We start from the raw sequence: 20,426 nt of genomic DNA, 5'->3' as shown, positions 1-20,426 counted from the left end.
TTTGAATTTTTTTTTAGGACAAACTTTTTTTTTGTTATACAGGTGCAAAGATGCATCTAAGGGCACTGGTACATATGATACCATTACCATATACACGATGAAAATGTCACTTCGTGTGGTTTAATGGTATCCACATGCAAGAGTTTTGGGGGTGTTAAATTAATTTGCATCATTGCAAACTAAGTTTAGTTCGCAATGATGCATTGCAATTATTAGTCAACTGGCCCATTGGCTGTGGGAGAGATAGGCAGGAAAAAGGATCCCATGGGAGGCAGAAGCAGTGATGGGCCCGTTTTTTTTTTCCTCAAAGGAGCCTGCCTGCCTCTTCCATGGCTGGGGGTGCTGCCCAAGCTCAGGGGCAGGAAAAAGTTGAATTTGGTCAGATCTGCCCACTAGCAGGCCACCCGGGTGGCTCCAGGGGGTGTTGCCTGGGAAGGACTGGGGTCCCCTGCAGCTCAGGGACCACTCAGCCCACTAGCAGCTCAGCCCTCAGCCACAGGTAGGCTCCACTGGGCAAAAAAAAAAGGATTGGGCCCCTTTTTGTAATAGTGACAGAAAAATAAAATCCCACAGTTTCAATTAAAAATCCACCATTTCAATTTAGGGGGCAAGGAATGCAACCCTAAGGACTAATCCCCTGTCATGTGTACAAGCACTCTAATAACTTTCAAGAAGATGAAAAAAGGCTTTCAATGTATCTCAGGAACTAAGTATGTGTTTATACAGAATAATTCACTACCATGAAGAGGTACACAAATTAGCACAGTGTTCCATCCTGCATTAGCACAGGGTGAATTAAGCTGGGTGGAGCATTGTATTAATATGTCTATACTGCTTCTGGTATACAAGGCAGCTCAGGTATCTCTGTATGGCACTGTACCATGTAAACATTCCTTAACTGCTAAATAGAGTTTAAAATTGTGTTAATTACAACATGTTAAAAAACTGATTTAAAACAAGAACAACAACAACAGAGCTTATTTTGTCTTCTAGACAAGATTGGGCCTGTAGGTTTGTACATGCCTCGGGGTCATGAAACTCCAAGATACTATTACACTATACAAATAATATTAGTAGTGTTCTACTAGAAAAGAAATAGCCAAAAAGAACTAGAAAGGATTGTATTGACTTTGTGATATGTTTCTAAAGACACACACAATATAATATGGAAAAACAACATTAATGCAACATCATATTTGAGATTTTAATCAGACTGAAGACAGACAATTCTAGTTATGATTCTAAAATCAATCATCATTCTACACTCTTGAACAGACTTTTTTCTCATTAAATGAATATAGACCCAGACAACATGGTTCACGGTTTGGCAAATTGTACGCAAAGAAATTACATTCTTTTTTCAAAGTGCAGATGCATATATATATCATATTCTGAATTATTTCACAGAAGCTCTATAGTCATGTAATGAAATCCCTGCTGTGTTACACACAAGTTCATGTAAAGGAGCAGAGTTCAGGTTTCTGTGAGATCTGTATCTCTGATTGTTTCACTTCTTTATGTGACTTAAATCTCAAGTTGAATGCTGCTTTAAAAGAGTTTATTTGTATATAACTATATTGATGCACTCAACGTAATCTATGATATTTTCTAGTTGCTAGTATAAAGTTTGTATGTTTCAATACTATATCAGATCACTCACTTAGGTGAAGTGATAGACAGAATGACCAATTGTCTTAACTGAATTATTAAGTGGTCATATATAGCCAGTTTGTGAAGCAGTAATCTTACTTGAGGAAGGCTTCCTTCTCTTTTTCTTCTCATCCACTTGAACTTCCAAGCAGCACATTTCACGAGACTATAAATAGAGAGAAACACCATAACTCAGGATAGGGAATATCATATATTTAGGTCCCATTTCCCTCCCTGGTCTATCACAATGGATATGTAGACTGACTGCTATGAAGGTAACATGCCCAACCCCTAGGAAAAACGAATTCCTGAGATGGCTGAGCAAGGCAAAGCTATTATGGATTAAGGACTCCATGGGGAGTTTTATCAGTCATCAACTGTAACAAGGCAGGTTGTGACAAAGTACAGAGTTTCTAGCTTAGAAACTATAAGGTTAGGCAAACTTACAGTTTTTTTCTTAATATTATACTAACTGGGTTGGAAAGGATAAAATGAATGGGAGAAAAAGCAAGAACAGATGTCATTGTTAGGAAGACTTCTTGTGTGAAGTGTTAGAAATGTTTAAGTGTTGGTAATGTTAGGGAATAGGCTAGGAGTAATTCCTGTGGGAAAGCCCATAATTTTCCCAGTCCCATCCACTGATACTGTATGAAATTATGCAGTATTGTTGCCCAGGAAGAAGCTAATACCTACATAATATTACTCTGTCTCCCGTGAGAAAATGGGGTAAGAGAACCAGCTGTAAGTAGAGTCATAACCAAATCACTTCCAAGTTTTGCTTCTGCAATATTGGAAGAATGCTAGCTTTGGGCACCTCACAACTACTCAAGTCATAGTCCCCATCATGCATGATACAAAGGAGGAAATAATGTGAAGCAGATGACTAAAAGTAGAGTCACATCAGTTCATTCTCAGCTCCTCTTAGCACTAAAGTATGTTTCTCTGCTGACTTTGGGCCAGCTCAGCCTCTCTTGCTCCACCTATATTGGAGATATTGCTACAGAAAATGAAAGATCACAGAACACAGAAGTTACCACTAGTACTCCATTCGTGACAATGGTTTCAAGTGGACCAAGCCTAGGAAACAAAAGGAAAAAAACCATATTTAGTTACTCATACAGCATATTTAATGAGCCACAATTTTCATTTTTATCTTGCTTATCTTCGTATCTTGGTTAACCTTTGAAGTGTTGGGTGTGAAAGGAATAAGTCTAAAAGACCTGTTTCCCAATATGGCTTTGTCAAGGCACGGCCACTAAAGCACCTGCTATTTATGTCCTGGAGTACAGCTAACAGAAAATTCTCACTGAATCAAACCAAGTAGTTTCCTGATTTGTGCCACATTGCGATTCCACGCAGGTTCATTGGGTCAAAATTAGAAATTTGAAGCCAGAGTTCCAGATGAAAAATGAATATATTAATCCAAAATATCATTATACCACAGAGAGGAAAGGATTCTTCCAAAGAGAAATTAGGAAACTAAATTATAATTTGACTATCCCACTAATTGTGTTGTGCTGACTTCCCAGCTAATCATGCCTTAGTGAGTTCTCAACACTGGAAAGAAAACCCTCTAACTTTTGACTGTTCTTCCTTCTCTATGAAATTCTCTTGTCTGTAAATGAGACAGACTACAACATTCTGGAAGAGTAAGTTTGCCATAAATCTCATTAGAAATCATTTTTTTTATCAGTAGTGTCAAAGAATGGTGCATTCCAGACTACTTAGATACATTTTTTATTACTCTCTGAACTGTTGCTTCTGTTGCAGATTCTGCACTATTTAACATTTACTCACATTTGTTCCAATGTAAATTCCACCTCTAATTCTTCCTTCCCCTGGAAAAAAGAAAAGAAAGACATTTAAAAAGAAAAGAAATATAGGTGGTTACTACTATACCACTTATTCTCAAATGGTGGCTTATGCTTTATAGATGATCTACAGGGGTGTAGGTTGTAGCCGTGTTGGTCTCAGGACATAGGCAGACATAGTTCTTTTACCCAAATAGCCTTGTCTGTGGTGATCCACAGAGTATTTAGTGGTAGTCCATGGAGGATGTTAAAAGCACAAGGGAGATTCTTCACGTGTATACACAGAAGTTATTCTTATCCTTCCTAGCCCATACTGTTTATCTTAGAACATATACCCCCAATACTGACATAAACATTGGGTAGACATTCTTCACATGTATACACAGAGGATATTCTCATCTTTCATAGCCCATACTGTTTGTCTTAGAACATATGCCCACAATGATCACAAACACTGGATAGATACCTTGTTCCTAAACTTCACTGTTGATTGTCCCTCCTCTCCAGCCGTATATTTCATTGCAATTTATCATTTAGAAGATGATTGTAAAATACAGGTCCCAGTTTTCAAAATACCACTTTCCATGTTTGTATTTGCATTCTAAATGGAAATGTATGTGCCCAGTTATCAATGTAACTGACTAATTGTGTGATTTAGAAATTTTATTTAGGGAATCATGATTGAAAATTGGTGCTACAACATATATAATTAGTCAGCTATTTTTATGCTAGCTTATTGCACTGTCTGTTCCAGATTGCAGAGCTATTAATTCCATAATTGCTGGCTTATTGACAACAAGTTCTAACAATGAACCACATGTGAAATCCTATGCTAAGGTTTACCTGTAGCAAACAGACTCACATAGGAAACTCATGTAACAAACAAACAGTTCTGTCAAGAACATCCAGCATTTACCGTCCTCTCTTGCCAAAATGCTCTCTAAATGCTCTGAGAACAAATCCCATTGATAAAAGACCTACAAGGCTTGAGAAAGAGACAATATTCCCCATTGTATGATTGGACAATTAAATATACAGGAAGGAAGGCAGAAATGGCTTCCTATCAACACTTTAGGCAGGGAACCAGGCAAACATGCAGTGTGAAAGAATAGGTCAGGTGGAAGAAAGCCAAATTCATGGGAGTGGGAAAAAAGATGGGGCAAAAGGAAGGTCAGCTGAACCTGCTCAGCCTGTTTACCCAAACCTTCTGTTATTTCGACTCACCTGGTTGTCCAACTTAAAGTACATGAGGACTGGTTCTCCAAATGGAAGTTTGGCCACATCGAAGCGCACAGTGAAGAGATGGTCATCTTGAGTAACAACATCGTCATCATAGATAGCCAGCTCCAACACATTCTACAAATATATGTGGAAGATCTTTGAATTTCTGTATTTTAGGTTGAAGAGTCCAGAAAACAGGGAATCCTGAGGATAGCCTGTACTTGGTTTGTACAAAGAGAAGGGGAGCAACCACAAAGGAGAAGAGAGGGAAATAGTGTGTGCGTTTGTAGAAGGAAGAATGGGAAAACATTGCATCTAACCTTGAAACAAAACATCCTAAACAATACATTCTTAATCCACAGAATGCTGTGTTTCCCCAGTCTGCAGATATATATCTGGCTGAATTATACACTTGGCTTTTGTAGCATGGACCAAGATGCCATACTTCTGGGTTGATCTGAGTAGGACATCTGTCATTTCACAATCTTCTGCATATTTTCCTGCCAACTAGGAATAATACCTACAGCCTTTGTATGTGGGAAGCAGCTGGCAAAAGATTTCTAGATTACAGATAGCAGAAAGTTCTGTTTCTTAGGTCCCTGTTACATGTTGCACTTCGAGGTGCTCAAATGTTGGTTGGTATTAGTACTAGCTGGAGTTTGAAGCAGCCACACCTTAAGGTTAAAAACTTTCTCTAACTGTTCCCAACCTACAGAGCTGTGACTTGCCACTATAGCGCTGGTGAGCAGAAGCCTGACTAGAAGCTACAGCTGTGAGTTGCCACTGCAGAGCTGGTGAACCAGGATAGGTTTCTATCTCTGCTTTGGAGGGGAGGGGCAACGTGGGAGATGGGAGGGTGGGGTGAGGAACATGAAGCTAAAAGGCTGAGAGTTAATGGGATGGAGGTGGATAATAAAAAGGGGGGTAGAAAGGAAATGGCCCGGGGAAAGGATGGTGAACTAAAGGAAGTCAGCCACTGAAGGATAAAATAAAAAGTAAAAAGAAAAAAATGCAAAAGAAAATAAAGAGGAAGTAAATTAAGTAAGGTCTCATGTTTTAATAAACTGGCATTTCAGATTGGGGTTTGGGTGGTGCTGGTCATGCTTCATGGGGCGTCTGGGAGGTGGTAGTGGTGAGGGAAGGTGCTTTTGGGGGAGCTACTACCCTGGCCCCAGGAAGGAAGCCCCAGCTCATGGGGATTCAACTTGGCTTCTACGTTATTCATCACCCCCATCTTCCCTAGACCCCTCTCCAGGACCTGTCCATGCCCTGCAACCTGGCTAGCTTACATGTGATCTGCAGAATGTTTGCATTGGGTTGCACTCCTGGGAGTGGGAAGGTCAGACTCCTGGAGGTGAGAAGGGGAGTTGGCTTATGCCAGAACTGCTCCTGGGAAGTAGAGTTCAGGGAGTAGAATGTGTGTCAATGTAGAACAGGAGGATTGGGGAGGGAACACAGCATCCTGGGATGCTGGAGGACTGCAACTTGGGCAGCTCATTTGTGGGGAGCAGTCAAGGGTTAAGAGTTCCAAGATCTGCCTAAAATTAATGTGTAACAAGACCCTTACCTTGACCTGACTCTGAATCCTGTAATAGAAGGTTTCATTCCAGACGGGGTCTTTGCAGTTCTTGATTGTTTTAGTACGAGCCTTTTCAAATGAAGCAGTTGGCAGCCAAAGGCTTACATAGCAATCAGTTTCACTTACTGTAGGTAAAAATCAAATATACATACAAAGTGTAAATGTCTTTAGAAGAATGAACTCATTAAACAGTGCTAATCTTTGTTTTTAGAAAGACAAAGAAACTATAGTTTATGTTTTTATTTAATTTTTTTCATACCTATCCAACACAAACTGCCAAACCCAGGTTATATGTATGGGGAAGAAAGAAGAAGACTTAATTTTTCCTCATATAATTCGGTAAAATGAACATTATTAATTAATTAAAGGGGACATTTCCCTTTTAATACAACTAACAGGTAATTTTTTATGAAGTTCTTTATAAGTTTTATTTGTAAAAATTAAAGAAATATTTTAAATGGCCTATCAGGGGGGAGAGGGAGGGGAGGGGGAAACTTAGCTATATGGCTCCCTACTTTATGAGATGGAGTATCAGCTTGCATATTGTATATTCTTTAGACTAAGGGCCACCTTCACCCTGATTAAGCAGGGCAGCTGCAGTGAAGTAGAATATCTTGCTAGGATTCTTAAGACACCATGAAGCAAATGAAATTATTTAGAGGTTAGCTACACTAGGAAGTTGGTTCACGTTAATCTTTGGAGGTGGGAAAGGCATGGAGGGTGGAATGGGAGAGAGGAGACATAGTAGGCAAAGGTGTGAATTTACAGTGTACTAGTTATTTTGCATCAATTCTTAGCATGCACTAAGTGTGAAGGAGTTCACTCCATTTTCAAAGTGAAGGCAAGGTGCACTAGGAGGGTCTTCACCAGAAACTTAGTAAAAAGGCTAGCGTGCTATAAATTCACACCTTTGCCTACTGTGCTGTACTGTTTTTATGTAGCAGGGTTGCCAACTGGCAGGAAATTTACTGATTGCCAGTAAAAAATATAGCTAAAAATGGAGTCCATAAAAAAAATGATAGCCATCAGTAAAAGCACTAATCAGCATCAGCTTGACTGATGCTCCACCAGACAGAACATAACAGCATCACCTGGTGTTGGAGTGCGAGTGAAGCACCCTGCAAGGATCATTTTCTCAGGCAAGTGCTGCTCCTGTTGCATCCTGGGCTGCCTGTAATACTGCTGGGTTGCAGTTAGGCATCTTTGGGCTGGTGCTCAGTCCCGTGTGTCCTCTCTCGCCTTCCACCCTCCTCCGTCCCATCCTCTCCCACCTGACATGCTGTTGCTGTTGTATAGACAAACCCTAGGGATTCTTCTCTGGAGCAGCACAGGGAACAGTACTGAACTGGGAACAGCTGCAACTATTCCAAGTACAGAGCTATGACAAATCTCTAGAACAGCAGAGATACTCACAGCCATCAGTCCGATGGATATTCCTTGCTCTTATGATTCTAACAGTGAGCAAATAACAAGGAGACAAGCTGGTCTGCAGAATAGCAACATGCAAAAGACAAGGGTAAACAATAACAGAAGTAGTCAGGAAAGAGAAAAAACCTAACGTATAAGTCAACTATTCAGTCAAGTTACTGCATAGTGATAAAATGTTCAGTGAGTATATTTTATTACTAATCATCTGTACTGCATTGTAGACTGAAATTCTTCCTTCTAGTTCAGTGGTTCTTAACCTTTTCAGGTTCGAGGCACCCCTCATTAGGCAGCCTTTTATAACTTTTGTAAATTAAGTGGCACTTCACTTCAAAAGCTAATTTTTTTTATTATAGTGCTTACCTCCTTTCAGAGTAGTGTATCCACCAAGCAGGGGAAGCCTGAGCTTGCCTTTATCAGCTTATCTCCTCACATTCCCTGTGGCACCCTTCAAAGGATCTTGCAGCACCCCAGAATGCCCTACCACCCTGGTTGAAAATCACTGTTTTAGTTAAAACTATATGATATGAGATATAGATGTGGGGTTTTCTGTTTCAGGAAGATGAGCATGTCTACACCTTGCCAGGTAGAGATACCAAGTTAGCTTGGGTGCAGGGAATCAGTATAGCCACGTTAGCACAGCCAGTTAGTAGGGCTGTGCGAGGCTTCAGATCACACTTCGGATCCAGGGCTGCTTCCGACACTTTGGCCTCGCACTGCCAGAGGAGGAGCTGGAGCTGGAGCTAGAACCATAGATGCTGAACGTGCTGGCTCAAGCAATTCTGGGGACTCAGGGGGAATCAGAGTTTGTGCTCCACATCCCTCAAGTTTCTAGAAAGCAGCACCTTGGAGGAGGCTGAGGTTATGGAGGCAAGTGGCTCAGTTGAGGCAGCTCCGCCTGCCATTGAGCCTCAGCCTGCTGAGGAGTGGGAAATGGTAGGATCCTCACCCTCAATCCAGAAGCAGGGGAGTAGTGTAGTGTGGGGGCATCTTGAGCTGGCAGATGATCCCAGGTTTGCCATCTGCCAGCACTGCTGAATGCACATGTGCCATGGCAGAGATGTGAGACACTTCTCCACCATGGTGATGCTGTTCCATCTGAGGAGGTGCCACCCCCTTGCCCTTCTTCCTGCTCAGCATGGCACCAGTGTGAGTGTGCTGAAAGGGAAGTCACCCACTTGCTTCAAAGCCCCCCTTCCCCCCAAAGCAGAGGCAGGCCACCCAGGACCAGTGGGGGAAAGCTGGACTGAAAGGAGTGCATTCACAAAGTGAGCAAGATCATCCAGAGCACTGGGGAGATGCTTGCTCTGGATATCCAGCCCTTCTCCCTAGTTGAGCGGCCGGGGTTCAGGTGGTTCATAGCACTTCTGGTCCCATTTTACAAAGTGTCCACATGCACCACCTTTAGCAGGATGGTGATGTATCAGGCATGCAGGGAGTACTTTCATAGATTTCATAGACATCAGGGCTGGAAGGGACCTCAGAAGATCATCGAGTCCAGACCCCTGCCCAAAGGGCAGGAAGTCAGTTGGGGTCATAGGATCCTAGCAAGATAAGCATCCAATTTGCTCTTGAAGGTGTTCAGAGTAGGTGCTTGAACCACCTCTGATGGCAGGCTGTTCCAGACATTGGGGGCTCGGACAGTAAAGAAATTCTTCCTTATGTCCAGCCTGAAACCGTCTCACAGTAGTTTATGACTGTTCGACATCGTCATCCCTTGGGGCGCTCTGTTGAACAAATGTTCCCCCAGACCCTGGTGGTCACCCCGATAAACTTATAGGTGGCCATCAGATCACCCCTGGGCCTGTGCTTTTCCAGGCTAAAGAGCCCCCATGGCTCTCAGCCTGTCATCGTAAGGTCTGCTTTCCTGACCTCTGATCATGTGCGTGGCTCTTCTCTGGACTCTCTCAAGCTTTTCCACATCCTTTTTGAATTGTGGAGCCCAAAACTGGATGCAATACTCCAGCTGTGGCCTCACCAAGGCCAAGTACAAGGGGAGAATGACGTCCCGGGATTTGCTTGAGAAGCATCTATGGATGCAAGCCAGCGTTTTGGTCGCTTTACTAGCTGCAGCATTGCATTGCAGGCTCATGTTCATCTTGTGGTCAATGATGACCCCCAAGTCTCTTTCTTCTATAGTGCTAGCCAACGTAGCACTGCCCAGCCTATAAGGATGCTGCAGGTTTTTCTTCCCAAGGTGGAGAACCTTGCATTTTTCGGTGTTAAACACCATCAGGTTCTCGTCTGCCCATTTCCTGAGCTTGTCCAGGTCAGCCTGGATCACCCGCCTGTCCTCTGGTGTGGATGCTTTGCCCCAAAGTTTGGTGTCATCGGCGAACTTGGCCAGTCGGCTCCTGACTCCAATGTCCACCTCATTAATGAAGATGTTGAACAATATGGGTCCAAGGACAGAGCCTTGAGGGACCCCACTGGTCACAGGGCACCATGATGAGTGGCTGCCATCAATTACAACTCTCTGGGTCCGACCACGGAGCCAGTTTCCTAGCCAGCGGATCATGGTGGACCCAAGGCCACAGTAGGCTAGTTTCGCCAAGAGGTGATCATGGGATATTTGAGGGAAGATCTGTGCAAGGCAGGGCCATAGGTAGCCTTGCACTTCACCTCCGACATCTGGAGCAGCCGGGGTGGTGATCATGCCTACATCTCCCTCAAAGGTCACTGGTGCAATCAGTTAGGCCATCAGTGGGCTCTACTTCAAGCCAAGGTGCTGGATGAGTCCCACACAACAAGGGAGAGCACTGGGGCCATGAACCGCATGGTGCAGGGGTGGCTCATTGGGCAGGCCGAGCTCACCCGCAGGTTAATGGTCACCGACAACGGGGCCAATATGGTGAAGGATGTCCGTGATGCCAACTTCTTTGGCATCCACTCTGTGACACACAGGCTGCACCTAATGGTGAGGGATGCCTTGGAGGGGAAAAGGGCTGCCGGTGATGGCACCACCACCACTACTGCTACAAACCAGCTGATTTTAAAATGCAGGTGGTGGGCTACTTCCACCGCAGCATCAAAGGGGCAAGATGTTGTGGGAGAAACAGGCAGAGCTGAGCATCCCACAGTACAGAATCATACAGGATGTGGAGGCTCGGTGGGACTCCACATACCTGATGCTCAAAAGGTTGGTGGAGCAACAGAAGGCCATCCATGAGATGGCCTTGCTTGGGGAGATTGGGATCAGTGGCTCCCTAAACAGAGCTGAGTGGGGTACCATCTCCCAGATCTTGGTGATCCTCAAGCCTTTCCTTGAGGCCACCAAGATCCCTAACACTGGCAATGTCCTCCTCAGCCTCCCTAGCGAGGGAACTGGAGAACCAAATGGAGAAGTTCCAGGGGATCAGTGTTCCTGGCTGGGGCAAGCCGCTGTCACCAGATGTGCAGGCACTGGTGAGGTGGCTGAAGGAGGGCATCAGGAGATGGCTGGATCCCTTGCGGTCCAGTATGGTCCACATGATGGCGGGCATGTGTGGCCCAAGGATGAAGGGGAGCATGTGCAGTGGCAGCCCCAAAACCCTTGATCACAGGATGCAGGTGCTAGTGAACAAAGTCAGGGAGAGTGAAGTGCAGAGGCGAGGGGATGTGGAAGAGGGAGATCCACTTTTCCGTGCCAGCACTCCTAGCACCAGCACGGGTGCCAGCACCAGCCAGTCTTCTCCATGCTAGCCACTGCCAATGTGGGCCATGGGCATGGCTTCAATGCTGGGGTCCAAACGCACCAGACCCCAGCCTCAGGCAGGTAACACTGAGGCTTCGGTGTCTACCTATCTTGCTACGGATGTGGAGCCACTGGACTGCGACCCATTGGCCTACTGGGCAAACCGCAGCCAGATGTGGTAGGATCTGGCCATAGTTGCCTGGCAACACCTCCCCTGTCCACCGACCAGTGTTCCAAGCGAGAGGGTGGTCAGCATTGCTCAGGATGTTGTGACACCCCACTGTACCTGCTTAGATTCTACATCGGTGGAGCAGCTGGTGTTCCTAAAGGTGAACCTCCTGCTGCTGGGGTTCCCCACCCTCCACCTGCAGACGGACTGAGTGCCACCCTCCTCACTACGTCTGCACCAATTTCCTTTTTCGAGTTTTTTAAAAGCTGAGTAATTCCCCACTCTCAGCTGGAGGGGCACTAACTGCCTCACCAGCCAGCAGGCGAATAACATGTCCCTACTGAGCATATTCCCCTACCAGGATGAATCTGGAGGTATGGGATTGGGGCTATGGGGAAGGAGGAGGCCCCAGGTTCTGGGTATGACCACTAAAACTTCACCCTGCCAGGGTAGGGATGCCTGGTGGGACTGCTGTCGGCACGGCAGCCCCATAAATGCCAGGACAATGATCCCCTGGTGAAAGGCCGATAGGAGATGCCATAACCTCCAGCTAATGCATGCATGCACAAAGTCCTGGCTGGGGAGTGCCCAGACCTGTCACATCTTTGACAGGCCTGATGCTTGCTAGTTGCAGTGCAGTTGTGAGGCTCCCGGTGAGCTCAACTTAGCTCAGCTTAGCCAGATGCCAGCTGGGTTGAAAACCTCTTTGTCAGGCTGAGCAAGTATCTGCAGTTGGGCCTGGATAGAAGGAATAGTAAAGAAACAAGCAAGAAAGCCAGTCAGTGAAAATGGAAATGGAGGCATCAGGGGATGAAGGACAGGCTGGGATGGGGGTAGAGGGGAAAGGGGGATGTAGCAACGCAAGTAAAAGTACAGAGGTGCCTGGGGTATCAGAGGTCCGGCAGGTCACAGTGTGCTAGAATTCCACTGTGTATATTGAGTCCATGAGTTTCTGTACCTATTACATAGAAGGATGATGAAGTGCAGTTCATAGGCCCAGCTCTGAAAAGTGGTTTGCATTGTAATTTGTTCCCTCGCAGGATCAGGCCTGAGAGACTGGAGGCAGAGTGCTTTTTTCGTGAGGAATGTGCCCCGACAGGTAGTTGAGTTTTGTTGTCTTTGATAGATTCTGGTGTGCAGTTTGTGGGAGTACTGGAAATAGTTGGCAGGTTTTGTGTTTTGAGCTGTAGAAAGTTGGCATCAGTTCTGGTGATGAGGTTAGGTGCTTGTTTGAATGTACAAACCACAGGGTCATCTGTGTCATGAGTTTTGCCTGTCAGCAGCCTGAGGTGCAGTTCCCCCCAAACCCCTGCACGTATCTTCTTGAAACTTGGCACGCTTCATGGCCTCACCAGGGGCTACTATCCCTGCAGTTTTCACCCCCTCCCATGGTGTAACACATAGACATGTGTCCCAGGGTGATCAGACAAAAAAGCCCCATATCGCACCCTAGGGGCTCTAAGGGCAGGGGCCATGCATGAGAGAAAAAAAATACAAGAAAACTACTTATCTGTAACAGGGCCCACAGCACTGCAAGGGCAAAGAGGGGAACCCACACAGGTTATAAGCCATGCCTTTATACAGCTGAGGCCGGCCAGTGATGTCATCGGCAATCACTGGCCAGCAGGAATAAAAAGAATCACCGGTGGAGGCTGGGGCATGCAGGGAGAAGGAGAGCCAGTGGAGGCTCTCTGCACCAGCTGTGACTGGCATACTCAGGAGAGAGGAGAGCCAGTGGAAGCTCTCTGCACCGATGATGCCTGGTGTGTCCAGAAGGAAGGAGAGCTGGTGGAGATTCTCTGCACCAACAACGGCTGGTGTGACTGGGGGGAAGGAGAGCTGGCAGAGGCTCTCTGCACCAGCAGAGGCTGGAGTGTGCAGTGTGAAAGAGAGCCTGGAGGAGGGGCAGCGACAGACGTGGCAACAGCTCACAGCACAGGCAGTGGTAGACCAGAGCCTTAAAGACTACATGGCACTGAAAGCAGAATGTCACAGACAATGTCGAGGGAGAGCAGTTTCGCAGGCCACATTCGGCAGCATGAGGGAACCAACAGCCCAAGAAGAGGAACCTTAGCCACCCCTGGCCAGATGACAGGGCATCGCCCTGAACATTCCCAGGTACCAGGTACGGAAGACTGACTTGCGGGGATGGGGGCAAAGAAATACCAGGGAGGGTGACGAGGAGGCACCACCATGTCCTAATTTTACAAACTAGTCAGAGGGGACCAGCAGGCACTGGGGAAGTCCCTGTTCCCTCGAGCACTACCAAGAGTGACCAGGAATAATGGCCACAAGCTGGCAGAGGGTGGATTTAGGTTAGATATCAGGAGGCTCTACTTCACGGTCAGCGCGGCTAGCATCTGGAACCAACTTCCAAGAGAAGTGGTGCTGGCTCCTACCCTGGGGGTCTTTAAGAGAAGGCTGGATGAACACCTTGCTGGGGTCGTTTGACCCCAGTATTCTTTCCTGCCATGGCAGGGGGTCATACTCAATGATCTGCTCAGGTCCCTTCTGACCCTAGAAACTATGAAACTATGAAACTGTAGGGCCAGGGCGGGAACCAAGCAGACCCTCCCCAACTCATAATTTTGTTTCGTTCTCTTTTTTTCCCCCCCCCTTTGAAGGGGTTGTGGTGGTGAGACAAATAATGCAAGTGAACTAAGTCCCCTAGTGGGGAAGAACTCTTGGTTGAGGGGAATAGAGTGCAGCATAGGGTGCCCAACTCAGAGATAAAACAACGAAGTTATAGATATTTCATTGATCCTCCATTATATCCTATGGCCAGATCGAAGAGGCTCCGAATCGAATCACTGACATCTGAAGCAGCTGGATCCAAAGCCTGATCAAATACCTGCCTACTCCCACAGGCCTACCAATTAGCGCTGCTGAGTCCTGGGCTGCATAGACATACACTCAAATATAAATGTGTGTAGTATAAGATTTGGGGCCAATTCATAAACTGAGATGTTTTAATGCATTTCTTAGATGAGAAAAAGAAGAGTTATAGCAGGGGCAGGCAATTATTTCAGCTGGAGGGCCGCTTACTGACTTTTGGCAAGGGGTCCCCTTCACAGGTGCGCCACCCCGTCACTATCTTTGACCAGATGTCCCGCCCCCTAACCCCTAACCTTTACCACCAGAAGTCCCTCCCCTTGCCCCCAGAAATACTCCTTTCAGCAAGGGGTTTTGCCATCTCAAAACCAGAAAAATACCAAATTATATTCTAAAACTCAAATCTCTACAACATTCATTCATCTGATTAAAAAATATCTTTGTCTTGAATTACATGTATTTGTATAGTGTATGTAGAGGTGATTACACAACAGCTTAAAATGAAGTCTCACTCTTGTATATTGTGGGGGGGGGCTTGGAGATAGGTTTGTGATGAGGCTGTTAGGTGTGGGAATGTGGGGTGAGGGAGCATGTGGATATGTGGGGTATGGGTGCGTATGGGGTTTGTGGGGGATATGTGTGGGGGGAGGGTGGCTGGGGTATGTGAGGGGGTGTGGGTACATGTGTATGGTGGAGCATGTGTGTGGAACTCGCCCTATGAACACACACACTCTCCTTCTCTCCCTTCCTCACTGCATACACACACACACACACGCACGCACGCACGCACAGTCACTCTCTCTCTTTCACACACACACAGATTCTCTTCACTAACACACAGTCCCACACACAGACACAGTGTCTCTCTCTCTCCCTCTCTCTCTCTCTCTCTCTCTCACACACACACACTCTTGCCTCCTTCATTGCTGTTTGTCTCTCTCTCTCCCCATCCCTCATTGCATGGACACATACCCACCTGCCCACCCACCATCCTGCTCCTGGACCCAGGGTACTGGCATGGGCCCCATGCTCCCACAGTCCAGAGACACAGCCACATGGTGCTGGAGCAGCAAGTAGAGACTTCTGGTTGCGAGGGGGGAGGGGGTTGTGGCTGAGGGGGCGGGTAGGGCCAGGCTGGCTTTGTTGCTGACTTCTGTCAGCTCCCCCTGGGTCCTACTGCCATCTTTGACAAGCAGCTAGGATCACATAATTATGCATTTTCTAAAACTTTTAGGGGCCCTCCGGGCTGGACAGAATGGCCTAGTGGACTGGATGCAGCTCGGAGGCCGTATTTTGCCCACCCCGGCTTAGAGGATGCTCTGGGTACTTAATGATTAATAGCCAAATCTCATAGATTTCACTAAATTAATCACTAAAAAATTGCTAAATTAATCACTAAAAAAGTTCTCTAAATGGCTGGTGTATTTGGAATTTACTATGACCTTACCAATAAAGAGACAGAGACAGAGACAGAGACAGAGACTCTTAATTCTACTAATTTGTCCATGGAGATTGAAGGGAAAACAGTCAATTGATTATATTCTGGAAAATGTTGACCAACATTATTACCAATATGCACAAGAACAGCCTTTCGTATAGCTGCAAATCTATTCAGCTGTGCCAAATTCAGAGGTTCACTATTCTTCAGTGGGCTGAATAGGAAGCACCCTGACAAACATTATCACCTCATACACGAAGGGCTCAATCATGCATCCATTGAAATCAATGGCAGAGCTCCCATTGGTATTAGTGGTGCAAGATCAGGTCTTCTCAAATACTGGGTGAAAATTCAATTAATCGGATATGTCTTTATCAAATTAATTGACCAGACTTGACCTTCAGCCATCAGCTTCTAGTTGAGTGCGTGAGAGCTTATTTTGAAGATATGAACTTTTTTGCATCAGTTTAAGTTTCGATTGGCACACTAGGTAAAACAGACAATCAACATGGAAAGAAGAACATGATGTATTCATCAGAAAGGATTGCCAGCTAGTTAGACCAGTGTGACTTCTCTGCTGTGACTATGCCCAAAGCCTGGCCCACAGGGACCAAATAAAGTAGAAGGGCTTAGGGTGACACTAAGACTCCCGTCTCAAGACACTTCATCAAAAATAACCATAGACAGGGTAATGACTAGAAAGGTTGTCAGCATAAAGAGCTTTGTTTTTGAGGCAAACAGGTACTTTGACTTCTCACAGGAAAAATTTCATATAATATGCATTAATTTCCCTGGAACCCCTTGGCTTTGTTTACTTTGCCTCTGACAGAGTCCAAAATTAATATTTACCCTGAACATTGTAGCTTGACACCTCAGGGAGATGAGGAGGCAGATATGTTTCGGGTATAAGTGACACAACTCCACTGATGTCACTTACACTTATATCAGCAGTAAATGTATCCTAGCTTCAAAAATGTATTTTACAACAGAAAGGCCCTTTAACTCAATCCCTTTTTACAGTAACATAGATACTAAAAGAAAGTACTTTTCCAATATGACAAACATTAAATGCAGAAATGGAACTTTAACAGGATTAAAAGATGGAGAAATCAAATGATTATAATGATAAGCATTCGTGTGTTTCATTTAGAAACCTGGATGGGGTGATCAGTAATTAGAGGATGAATGTCTGTCCTTGCCTTCCCTCCACCCAGCAAAGAAATCCCTAGTGCAGTTTGATTTTAAAATTCTCTTTTATAATACCTTAGTGTCAGAAATCCACTGCTCTGTGCTCAGCTTCATCTGAGTAACTTCTCCCTTTTCCAATAGTTTTGTCTTAGTGCCCATCATGTCCTGAAGCAGAAAATGTAAATGATAACACTGACCAAAAGAATTCCCTCCCCCAGTATTACTCTTCATTATCAATTACAAAGGCTCAAAGCGCGTAAGATGAATTCTGCACAAAGGCTCAGCAGGTGACAGTGTTCATCTGATACCCCAACTACCATTGTTTTATAGCTTAGTTTGTTGAAGCGGTCTGCATGTAAGCACAAAAACCACATAAGGGCCAACTTTATGACACTGCAGCAGAAGAAGGGACTTCTCAGCTGTGGCTATTCCAGCAACAGCAAACCTCTTTCTATAAACTGAATGTAGAGACATGAAGGAGGCACATATGCCCCAAAACTTGTCTAACATCTCTCTCAACTACATAGTCAGTTCAGTAAACAAAATCACCAAAACAACCTGGCATCTTGCATATTTCTGAGAGTTTTACAGCTACAACCCCACTCCAAATCTGTAATTAAAATTTACTCTGTGACTTGAATCTTAGTCTCTGATGCTTATTCCATCTTGGAGGGCTAATTACATTACATTTTTAAAAACCTTTTGAGCCAATAAAAACCATGAACCATGCCAAAACCCAATATGATCTGAAATCTTTGTAAATAAACCTAACTCTTCAAAGTGGTTTGCTTCTTCCCCTTGCTTTCTTTTGCTTCCGTTGTTCCTCCCTCCCCATACCATGTTATCATTTTTCACTTAGGTTTTAAGTGCCTTAAGCTAAGTTCTCTTTTCCCCAGTCTGGAAAGAGCCATGAGTAGCAATTAATATAATAATAATTAATCCTAAAGCAGGAATATTAGTGCCTCCTTGGCACTATACATACTTTGAATAAGCTGGCAGCTCCAAGAATCTTAAGTTGTCTTAGGGCTTTCTTACCTGAGGTGAACTGGCACATGACTCCATTATGGCTTGTGTTAAATGTAAATGAAACACTGCCAATGGAATTTGAATGCTACATCTCAGAGCTCACAGTGACTCCCAAAATATATTTATAGTGTTTAAACCAGCAGAAGTGGATGAGCAGCTGTTTTATAAACTGACTCAGAGCCCCACCTCTCTCTGGTTTCTTAAACAAAAAATCTCCTCCCAGTTTCTCACATTGGGGAAATGAATTTTGTGGGTGACTAAACTGGGGGACAGTTCATTGCAGATGCAGTGGCTGGAGGACAGTAGATGCTGAAACACATCCTTCCCAGTAATGGGCTTATGGCAAATAATAATACATTGTAACAACGTGTAGTCTACTACATTATTGATAATGTGGAGATAGCGTGACAGTTGGCATGGGTCAAAAGACCTGGTGAAGGGTAGTCTTTGGCTAGACTCTCAATCTGATTACACTGGTTAAGAACAGAAAGCTACTAGTCTACCAAGGATTGCTAAATTTAGTTGTTTAATATCAGCGTCAGGCTCCTTACAGTATCACCTCTCCCTATGCCAAAGAACTGGCAATCAGCATAGTCAGGACAAAACTGTACAGACAAAACATAGTCAGGCAATATCATCTCACAACACCCAGGGCATTGCCCCTACATGAAAGGTATGTTTCTATTATACGCACAGCATGGTAACATGGCTTTGTGAAAGGCACCACATTTTTTATTAGGTTGCAGTGATTCTTTTATGAATACCTCTGCAATATCAGTCTCTGATTTCTTTTACTAGCCTGTGTCCTAAGGGAGTAAACTATAAACCAAGAGCGCTCACAAAATAAGAGCTCTGAGAATGACTTGCTTAAAATACAGGAAGATTTAGGGTGTCAGCACTTTTCCTGCTGCTGAAGGTAGCTAGACTATAAGGTCTCACTGCTAAAAAGGGATGGTAGATATAACATCTCTTTCCAGAAAATGTGCCAGAGGCAATGATTGGAACCCAGCTTGATCAAAGGGAGACCATGCGTGTATTGGGCCAGTGTGTGGATCCAAAGGCAATAGCCAAACGTGTGTCACAGTGGGAACTTCAGTGGACCTGGGACACTAAATCCTCAACACAATACTGAAGGAAATCATATTTGAGATTTGGCTTGCTAAGGAGACCATTTTAAACTTTGCCGAATTGAGTAATTAAGGATTAAATGCCCTGGACTAATTTGCCTTAGCAGGCACTTCACAAAAAATAGGTAAGTGGAGATAACTGTGCAGAGATCATTAATGTGATTTGACTGTAAATCTATTCACTATCTTTGGGGTGGGGGATGCCTTTTTGAAAAAAACCAAGACGCATTTTAAAACAATTTTTTTTTGTTTAGATAATATTGAAACAAAATATTTGACTTTTGCTATTTTCCCCCTTTTTCAGTCTAAAATGTACTAAATACTTTCAGTTGAACCAAAACTGCATTTTTGGTGTAAAAATATTTGCTTAAAAAAATTGCTCAGCTTACATTAGGACACAAAGTTTATCAGTAAAATGGAGATTTATTATCAGCATATCTTGTTTGTGGAATGCAATGACCACTACACTATATTTGTTGTTTTACAGTGAATATTGGCATTCTCCTATAGTGGATGGACATCACTCACCATAAAAAAAAAAGTCTTAAAATGTTTTAAAAAGCAATAGTATGCCAAGTTACTTCAGTCTTTATAGGATACAGATCTCACATACACACGTTCTTGTGGCTCTTTTTGGTTGTACTACATAGAGGTGTAATTAGCAGGGTTTGCATCCTGGGTGCCAGAAGGGAAGGAGCCTTACCTCTCCAGGGACTTAAAAAGAAGTCCTCTGCTGATGCAGCTATGGCTTGGTTTACCTGTCCTGGTTATTGCTGCTGCTGCTGGTGTGCAGACCCTGCAGGAATGGGGTCACCTTTCAGCATCCCAACTAAGGTAGTGCCTAAGGCCAGCATCCCACTCACTTCAACCAAGTTACACTACTGGTAGTACATGCTGCAAGCTACCAGTCACCTGCTTGAACGCAGTGTTTAACTCTAGTACAAAGCTCTAGAAGTAATGAATGTTTTTGGTTGTCTGAATGTTCTTTTTCTTTAAAGTTTGCTTGACATTCAGAAACACATGTTGTATTCAGTGCATTAATTTCGCATGTAGACACGCCCAGTGATAAAGAATCTTGTTGTATTGTGGTATTTATACCTTCTGAAAGATTTAAAACAATATCATTTATAAATTATACTTTATTAGATTAAAATGACTTACAATTTAATTTAAACAGTATTCTACAAAGTTTCTGCAATTAATTTGATTAGGAAACAAAGTATAAGGTCTTCATAGATAGTAAACTTTGATTACATAGGTCAGCCATTTTATGGGGATAAAAGAAAA

At 44.2% G+C, this 20,426-nt stretch overlaps 1 protein-coding gene across 1 annotated transcript in view; it reads right to left on the bottom strand.

Annotated features, from left to right (window-relative positions):
- Positions 1-17,136, bottom strand: part of LOC149871848 (cytosolic phospholipase A2 epsilon-like) — a 35,169-nt gene extending 18,033 nt beyond the window's left edge. Inside the window, exons 1-7 of the mRNA XM_090034964.1 lie at positions 17,062-17,136; positions 7,675-7,747; positions 6,250-6,386; positions 4,686-4,817; positions 3,448-3,488; positions 2,685-2,727; positions 1,750-1,816 (exon numbers count right to left, since the gene is read on the bottom strand). Coding sequence (XP_089891090.1) covers positions 1,750-1,816; positions 2,685-2,727; positions 3,448-3,488; positions 4,686-4,817; positions 6,250-6,386; positions 7,675-7,747; positions 17,062-17,100 — 532 coding nt within the window. The 5' untranslated portion in view covers positions 17,101-17,136. The remainder of the gene's footprint in view (positions 1-1,749; positions 1,817-2,684; positions 2,728-3,447; positions 3,489-4,685; positions 4,818-6,249; positions 6,387-7,674; positions 7,748-17,061) is intronic.
- Between the last annotated feature and the right edge of the window lie 3,290 nt (positions 17,137-20,426).

Source organism: Crocodylus siamensis, chromosome 2 (assembly GCF_052110815.1).
Source record: "Crocodylus siamensis isolate JL-2025a chromosome 2, ASM5211081v1, whole genome shotgun sequence".
Lineage (NCBI taxonomy): Eukaryota > Metazoa > Chordata > Crocodylia > Crocodylidae > Crocodylus > Crocodylus siamensis.
This window is presented reverse-complemented; position numbering and strand designations above follow the sequence as displayed.